This window comes from Limulus polyphemus, unplaced genomic scaffold (assembly GCF_000517525.1).
Source record: "Limulus polyphemus unplaced genomic scaffold, Limulus_polyphemus-2.1.2 Scaffold226, whole genome shotgun sequence".
Lineage (NCBI taxonomy): Eukaryota > Metazoa > Arthropoda > Merostomata > Xiphosura > Limulidae > Limulus > Limulus polyphemus.
In genome coordinates, this window is record NW_013665836.1 from 434,187 (window position 1) to 443,705 (window position 9,519).

At 30.8% G+C, this 9,519-nt stretch overlaps 1 protein-coding gene across 1 annotated transcript in view; it reads left to right on the forward strand.

Moving 5' to 3' along the window:
- Positions 1-5,739, forward strand: part of LOC106478571 — a 90,147-nt gene extending 84,408 nt beyond the window's left edge. The window contains exon 8 of the mRNA XM_022382186.1: positions 5,264-5,739. Within this exon, the coding sequence (XP_022237894.1) occupies positions 5,264-5,340 (77 nt within the window). The 3' untranslated portion in view covers positions 5,341-5,739. The remainder of the gene's footprint in view (positions 1-5,263) is intronic.
- The last annotated feature ends 3,780 nt before the right edge of the window (positions 5,740-9,519 follow it).

Below are 9,519 nucleotides of genomic sequence, written 5' to 3' on the forward strand. Positions count from 1 at the left end.
GTTTGAAATTATTCCAAATGGTCGGTCGACCTTTCATCTTCATATTTTGGAAGCCACCTTTATTAAAACACATAAATTTGTCCTTTGCCGCCAAAAAGAATTCCTATACAATCTACACATAACCTACAACAATTGTGTTAAAATAGTTGCTTTTTTTCTGTCATGGAAGATAAGCAAAGGATTTTAAATACCAGTAAAAAGAACTGGATACGAAAAATTTTATTTCAGGTTGAAGACAGAAATACCACCATCACTTTCAATTTTTTGACGTAGAGCAATGGGTAATGAGCCATATATTCAAAACATGTTTATTAAATTCTGTGTTTAAGGGAAAACAATTCAACATAGACAGCATTACCAGGTTCATTGTCGTGCCAGTGTATACTAGCTTATACTTGCGTATCATTACACTATTTTTTTCATTCTATTCATGTTCAGTTGGGAAAGGGAAAATAACATGAAGGTGGAAAACATATAGATATATGAAATCTTATCAGTTTTTCATGCCCTTTTAAAAGGGACTTTCGGAGAAGCGAAATTGGAAAATAACATGAGATAATTAATGACTAAGTTGTATCTTCAAAATGGAATTTAGTTAATAAAGTGAATTTAAAATAAATCCAAAAAGTATTGTATAGTTAGGCTTTAATCATCTTGGCAGTTCCAGACAATTTTACTCTCTAAACTTTGAATTTACCTTTAGAGTAGGGGGTGGTGCTTGACGTACTTATGCTGTTTTACATCCTTTAGCAGAACAAATACTTAAAAGGTATCATTGAAAATATTTAGAATCTTGTTTTAAATACCACATTTTACTTATTTATAAGAAATGATAAATATAAATTATAAATTGGAAATATAGATGTGATTTTAAATCACAGGTTAATATTCTTCGTATGTTTCGTATTTTATTTTTAATACCATGTTTTAACTTCATCATAAGGGTGAATACTCAACTAGATTAATTATAAAATATAAAATAACGTTTCCTTGTGGATACGACGTGTTTTACGGTATTCCTAATTTGTGATATAATTGTTATTCAGGTGAGGTGATCTGGAAAACGGGAGATTCCAAATATTGTGTGTGTGTTTCCACACTTTATTGTAGTTACTTCAAACAAAGGAAGAAACATACGTGATTTACAACGGGCAAAAATGAAAACTAAAGGATGCAAAAAGACAACGTTTTAAACAAACTACAATGAAATGTTACTGGAATAAATTGGTTTAAAATGCTTTACTACGATCATGCGAAAAACACACCAAGTAACTTCCAGAGAGTACTTTATAAACCTGATAACATTTTAAAGACTAAATTGAAGTTAAAATATAAAAAAGAAGTTGGGGAATGAACATCCCTCTTGCAGTTGACCGATTGCATGCTGGCAAACATAGTTTCTAACAACACTATCCTTCCACACTTTTGTTTGGTCAGTGAACCCTGCGTAAACTGACTTCAACTATAGATATGACAAAACCAGGGCTATGTTTAGGAAAGATCAATAAAGCACTTACAGTTTCAAACAAAAAATTTACAAAATGTACTAAATTTGTGAATTTTAAAAAACAAAAAACTATAATAGGCCTTAACATTTTAGGTCTATTAGTTTCTAATGCTTTGCCAATTTTCAAGGTTTAAACCATAGCTTTAAAAAACTATAATAGTCTCAAGACTGAAAGAAATAGTTATGTCATATTAACAGATCACATTAACCCATTTGAGAAAATAGGCATCTGAATACTCAATTAAGTCATTTACTGAAGATGAGATATAACTTTCTTGTGTGTGTGGGGGGGGGGGGGGGAGATGCTCCAATTTCTTTGAAGCAAGATATTTCACTATTTTAGCTATTAAGTATGAGGTATTGTGCCCTTATAATTATGGTGCTCTATTTGATTTTGGTTAGAAAGTATTTATATATACTATTTATTACTAAATATAATATGGGTTTCTCTTATTAATGCGATGCTTTGTATTAGTTTTCTAGAAGAGCAGATACATGTTAACCTGCTTTAACTACTAAACACGTGCTTTTAAGTTTCTTTGTAGTAATTATGGTCTAATGTCTTAAGTAGATTAGAAGCTACTCTACGTTAGCTAGTCTGCTAGTACATCTGATATGTTCGACCCCTCATGGAAGAATGGATAATCATTACCTAAGAAAAGGAATTGTGATTTTGTATTGAAGATGAAGATGTGGATAATTGGTTACATTAAACATTGGACCTAACATGTAGTTTGTTCTAGTGGCAATAGTTTCAACTGTGTTTCAAATATAGAATACAAAGTATGGTTTTATTCTGAATATAATATTCTATCTCATCAAGTGAAAACACAGAACATGCGATTGGATTTGTTATGATAACAATCAACGAACTCTTTTAAGAGAGTGAATAAGGATCCATATTAACCTACTCAGAACGAGGTGTGGTTTTGTTTAGATTAGATTAGAATAATCTAACTACTTTTATAGAAAAGTTGCTCATATACTCTTAATGAATACGAGTTGATCTTTTATCACTTTTTTCATTGAGTATAAGTTGTTATTTTATTTTTGTTGTTTATATTACCATTCCCTTACTTAACTAATTCAGCAAATTGGTAGTAGGTGTGATACTATTATTAAAACATTGACGCAGTGCCTTTGAGAAATTTCGTGATAAAAGACCAAGTGAACTGGTAAACATTGGGAGAATACAATACTACAAATGTTTTACTTCATTGGAAAATAAACTATTGAACACAAAGATATTTTATTTTTCTAAATATGATGTCCAAGTTTCCTAAGATGATGTTTATATAATATAATATTTTAAATTTTGAACACGAGATGCTTTTGGCTGAGTACAATATTCTAAATATTGAATACGAATTATGTTTTTCTTGTGATTATATTTATTTGTTTGAAGTTAAGCACAAAGCATCACAATGGTCTATCTGTACTCTGCCCACTACGGGTATTGAAACCCGGTTTCTAGCGTTCTAACTCCGCAGACATACCGCTATGCTATTGACAGAAGGGATGAGAAACTAAACACAATAATTGGGTTATTTTAAACACAATATGCTAGCTCCACTGAATTGGTGTACCTAATATTTTATTATATACCGGACGTGAAGTTTGGTTTTGTTGCAATAACGAACTTCTACCTTCTTGAGAGACTGTGTTAACTATCGATTACCAGGGTTTTTATGTTTTTGTAAATTCGAGATTCCGCATTCTTTCGATTAGTGGATACTCAACTTTGCTATTAAACATGAACTCCGTTTTTGTTTTGAAAGATACGCTCCAAGTTATCATTGAAAATACTCAACATTACATATTAGCAATGTACAAATTTAAATGATAATCTTACTTTACTGAGATGGCAAATGTTCAGTTACATTAAACATTGAGCATGAAGTGCATTTCTGTAATTACAATACTATGTTTTATATATATATATAAAGGATTACTAAAGCATGGTTACAGTTGAACAGTTATAGAGTATACTCACATAAATTAACTATTGAATATGATATATGGTTTTATTTTGAATATTATGCTTCAATTAATTATATATATATGTATACTTAACTAACTACTCATGACCAGGTAAATAGTTTGTAAAAGCGATTCTAAAAATTATTTGAGAGAGAGTACTCAACACAGCTAACGAACATTAGTTATATTGCTATGAATACGGTGATTTAACTTCACTGAGAGAGTAAATGCTTAATTACATTATTAAACACTGGCATAAGATATCCGCCCTTCGTTTGGGGTTCAAAGGTCCCCACACGATTCACATAGGCCCAAATCTACCGATCAATCTCCTCCATTATCTATTACTACTTCTATAGCCTCCCTAAAGAAGACTACGCAGTATGATTACAAACACTCCCAGGCTACCATGAATAAGTCTGCCAAGTATGATCCTGCTCACTCCAAAGCTGTGGGAGTAATTCGCGGACAAAACTAAAATAAAATATTTACAAACGCAGCGTGAATTAGTAAAGAATGAGCCGTGTGTATATTGAGGGTGGATACATAACTGCTTTAACCAATGAATACTGTTATCTCTTCGAAAGAATATATAGCAAACTGCTTTTAACAAAGAAACTTGGTCTGTGAGCTTCATCATAATATGTCATAATAGTCAACTATGTTATCTACAGAGTTGGCGTTTAAATATTAATACAATGATCGATATTCCTCCCTGGATGGTCAACTATGTTAACTAATGAGACAAAGTGTGGTTTTATCATGAATATAAATGTTACTGGACTTTGTTAACTACTGAACACAAATAGTTTTATATCATTTGCAACAAAGGAATACTTATACATAGCCTACCCTTCATGTAAACCTGTGCTATTGTCCTGTGTGTAATGGAATCGTCTAAAGTAAAAGTCATTTACTATTGTTAATATATTTATATTATCATACGACTTCGCTTTATGTTATTTCGTAGTTGGCTTTGACGTTTTCAATAATCTGTCTAGATGTTGAGTGGTAATAGTGCATAGAAGAAAACAATTTTTAATTATCTTGTATGTTTTCAGTGAGGATAATTAATATTCGTATTATTACTTTCCAAACTCTGCTTTTCTTGTAGCCGCTGCTAGTACGGAGAAATTATTATAATTAAATTAATTTGGTAGGAGTCTAGAAAATAGTAATTAATGTTTTTAAAATTGCGTGCCCTACACAAATTTATAACGCAACTGATTGGATTGAGTTTATGTAGACTTGTGTGACGTCATTGGAATTGTATTGTTCTATAGATTGCTTTCCCTCTTAGAACTAGGTACTGTTTTAGGTATAATCATTTAAATCATTGACCTCGAAAGTGAATGTTAGTATAATGGTAACTCATTGTCAGAGGAAATGAAATTATTTTTTTCTTACATTGATTGCGTTAAATTTTTTCAAGGGTTACCACATTTTTTTGTTAATTAAATTTGTTACTTTTCTAATTTTATCCAACTTATATACTTTTCCTCCAAAATTCAGGTTCCTCCTTTTAATATTATAAACTTTGAAGCAGATCAATTTTAAAAACTTCAGAATAAATAGAAATTTTTAAAAATTGAGCACACTTTTCGAGTGTCATAATTATTATTTTTTCTCTAACATTTGAGATCATTGTAATTAATGAATTGCAAAGAATATCACTATCAAAAAAATCCAACAAACACTTGAAGCACAAACTATTTTGATGAAAGTTAAAAAGGAAATGATAAACTGAATTAATAAGGTTTTTAAATCATTTTTCAGTGGCAGCAGTAAGCATCTCTTTGAGGCAATCATGCTGGATCACACTCACTTCGTTGTTGCTTTTGTGTCAGATGTGACATTACTGAAGAGTATTCATAAAATCAAACATAAAAACATCCTAAAGAAACCTAAAGAAACTGAGTGTCTCACGTATTCTTACAGAAAGCATGCAGAACACTATTTGAGGCCATCCGTAAACTGCTTCTCTATTTAGCTCCAAATATGCTTGTTTATATAATGATTGGTGATCTAATGGTTGTTCTCATTCTTCTACGGTGGCCAAGACTGTTACAGACAAACTGTGTAATCTGTGGAAACATATTATGGACGTGAGTGTTATAAAAAGGAAGTGGGTATGTGTATTTTCTCATCGTTACACACGAAGTGCATCAATAACATCTTTGATGTAAGCTGTGCCTTGTGAGTGTTTTATTTATTTTTTTGGTATCAAGTAGACAAAACAAAAAAGATTATTTATCATCAATGATAGTAATGCGTTACTGGGTATGATGCTGAAGTATTGGTCCATAAAAATAAGATCCCTTTGTGTGTTTTCCAAAAAAGAAGTGAAATGAAGAGTTTTTGTTAATGACCCAACAATAATTTCTTGAGAACAGTCCCTAAAATTCTTATTTTGTGTCAAATGGAACACAGAAACTGTAAGGTAAATTTAACTTAGTTTTCTATTTCTGTTGCAAAACGGAGATACTGAGACTTGATCAAAGTCTTTGACATTCTAATTATTGTGTTTATGTTTATTATTTGAGTTTTATTCACTATCCTAGAGTCAGTGAATCCGACACGGTATGTAGATGTGTTTTTGGATCCATAAAGTATCCACCTATTAAACAAGTTACAACTGTGTACAAAATTCATATTTACTAGATTTTTATAAGTGTAGTTGTTGTTTTTCAGAACCTTAAAGTAGTGTTAAAAACAATAACATAATCTTGAAAGTAATTAAATGTATTAAAAAAAAAGTGAAACTTACAAAACTGCATAAATTCAAGCCTTTTACTTGTATTAATCTTTGTTGCTCCAAATGCTTCTTCGATCATTCTGATATGACCTGAAAGTATGAAAGATGTGAGTGAAATCCATACTTCAGGTTATTACAGTGTATTTAAATCAGTTATTATCGTTCAGGTTACGTGTATTCATATTTCAATTCTGTAATAAACAAATGAAGAAGGGTTACAATTGACTTGCTAAATGATTTTTTGAAAACCAACTTATCACTCGCTTGTAAATAGTACTCTGCATAGCGTTTCACTAAAAGCTTATTTAAAGACATATTTTATTTACCCCAGCTGTTGTTGCTTTAATGTTTCAGGAGTAAACCATGTGGTTGTAAAACAATGGCATATTTCATTTGAAAAATGACATTTTGACTGAAATATTTAATTACAGTGTCCAAAGTTTTATATCCATGTATATACATATATATATATACATATGTGTGTATTGCATTTGTTCACACTTGTGCATCAGTGTTTTAAAATAATACTGACACAGATGTTTACTTTGAATTACAATACTGCGTTTTGCTCAACAAGAATCAAGTATAAAGTTGATTGCTTCCTTTTGCTGCTCGTCTTGTTCCACTTATATTATTGGAAAAATTACCTTGTTCAATTTATGTAAGGTATTGTTTTGTCTTCAAATAAAAGAGCTTGTATGTATTTTTGCATCTCGAAAACTGTGTTTTATTTCACTTTCACTCTTCGTTACTGTCTTCTTAAAAGGAACTAATATTCTAAATTATACTTACAAATTCGATATCCCCTTTGTGTAGATTTATGATTAACTACAAGCAAACATGTAAAAAAACAAGAGTACTAATTTTTTTTCAGAAATTCGTTCCTATCTGTGCTCTGCTCACCACGGGGATCGAAACCATGTGTCTAGCGTTGTAAGTCCGCAGACATACCGCTGTGCCACTGGGGGACTACATTGTCTGTAGGCAATTTTTAAGGAAAATATTTTATGTTAATTTTACTAGTTTTTATTAGAAAAATATTTTATTTGAGTCTGATTATGAACACAGTGTGTACATATACAAATTTATGTATAATATTGATATCTAAATTAATCTTTTATAATGTAAGGCGTTTTATAGTATGAGTTTAGAAGTTACCGCCAGGAGATCTATTGTAAATCTTCACATTATATTTCTCAGACAGTGTAACGGAAAACGAATTATAAATATAAATATCAGCTATTCCCGAATCCAATGGTTATGTCACAGTTTAACTTGCTAAGTGAAAATTATCAAACTTTTAACTAAAACTGTGCTACTGCCTAATGAGTTTCACATTCTCTATATTTACAGTCATATTAGATTTTTTTACAAAATGTCTTACTTTTTTTGGAGGAAACATGGATGAGTTGTAAGTGGTAGCTATATATCATTTCGTCAGATACGATTAACCCAAGAGGAGGCGGTGTGTGTGCTGTTAACTAGTTTCTTCCCTCTTATTTGTAAGTTAAAAATTAGGGACGGCTATACGCTGTTAGCCCTTCGTCTAGCTTTGCGTAATGATTATGAAACAAACAAATAATACTTAATTGGCATGAATTTAGCAAAATAACAAGTGGAATTACTGGTGCTAGTGTGGTATATACAATGTATTCGTATTTGGCAATGCTCTTTTTTAATTTCATTTTAAACTGCCCATAGTGTCATTTTTCAGAGAACCACTTCTTCATACCTCAGAACTATCAATTCATTGTTCTGACATTTACTGAGGTGGTCTAAGTCTGGAAACTTATCAGTACTGGATCAATGAATAGAAGAATTATTACATATTAAAACATGTTTTTGTTGTTGTTAAATTACAATATTCAGTCATACATTGCTATTTCATAAAATAAAATAATTTGGGAACGAAAATAACACATGACGTGGTCGCTCATGCGAAGTAATGTTATATTTGATGTGAGTGTTATTCATATGTTTATTATATTTTTATTTATTACACCATAGTATATTAAATTTTATTGATTTTGGATGTAAAATATGTTTGATTTATTTTACAATAAGAATAATTTAGTTACCTCTAACTGATGAAATTGTCAGTGAGAAATAAAATTACCTAATCTTCGAGTTCGGGAAATAACATTTTGATAAATGTGACAAAAACGTCTGGCTTATAGTTGGTATATCTAAGCTTGCCACTTTTTGAATTAATATAAATATATCAAATATGTGTGGAGTGATTATTTTGTATTTGAAAAAGTAAATGTTTTAATCATTAACCATCATATACTATGTAGTATGACTTATATTGACCATGGTGTACGATGATTGTTCAGAAAGAAACGAAATTTCATTTCATATAGATCAATAACTCATCACATTAAACCAAGAAACATAGGCTAAACCAGATATCATTTCACGGTATAAATCTCGCTATCTACAAATCTCACAGTATAAATCTCGCTATATTTTATCTATGAACTTCATCACACTGCTTCGCTGAAATACTGCGTGACGTTGCGAATCCAGTTGCACATATATATGAACGAATAAAAAGGTTATTATGTTAGTGTACTAAGTCAGAAGTCGCACATATCATTTTATAATTGTTTTACACGCCATCTATCGTGAGAATACAAGTCATATGATGTCATCCGCAGCAAATGTATAAAGACTTATATACATAATCATATGCTGGCTGCAATTTATTCACAATCATTGAATAAGAAATAATTTTATTCCTGAATATTCCTTGTATGTAAAACATTTACGCATTGTGTGTTTTCACTGATGTATACCCATTTAGCATATAATACGAAGATTTGAATTATTGGCGTAGTTAAGATAATTTTTAATTTAGATCAAAACAAAATCCATATATAAGATTAAGGTGCCTTGGAAAACTATGTCACATTCTGAAGAAATAGAAATAATGTAAACATTTTTTTAATGAATTTGTTTTTATTCAAAATTGCAATGATCAAACGTAACACTGTTATGTGTGAAGGAGGTCGAATGTCAGCAAAACCTACAAATAAAGTCTATAAATTGAAATTTGCTGATTGCATAAGTATTCAGCCCCCAAAGTCAGCATTTGTTGGAAGCACCTATGGCAGCAATTACTGCTGTGAGCCTTTTGGGGTAGGTCGCTACCAGCTTTTGCACAATGGGATGGTTTAATTTTTGTCCATTCTTCCTAGCAAAATTTCTCCAATTCTGACAAGTTCGTTGGGGATGTAACGCTTTGACTTCAGACCAAAAAGCTCAATTTTTGTTT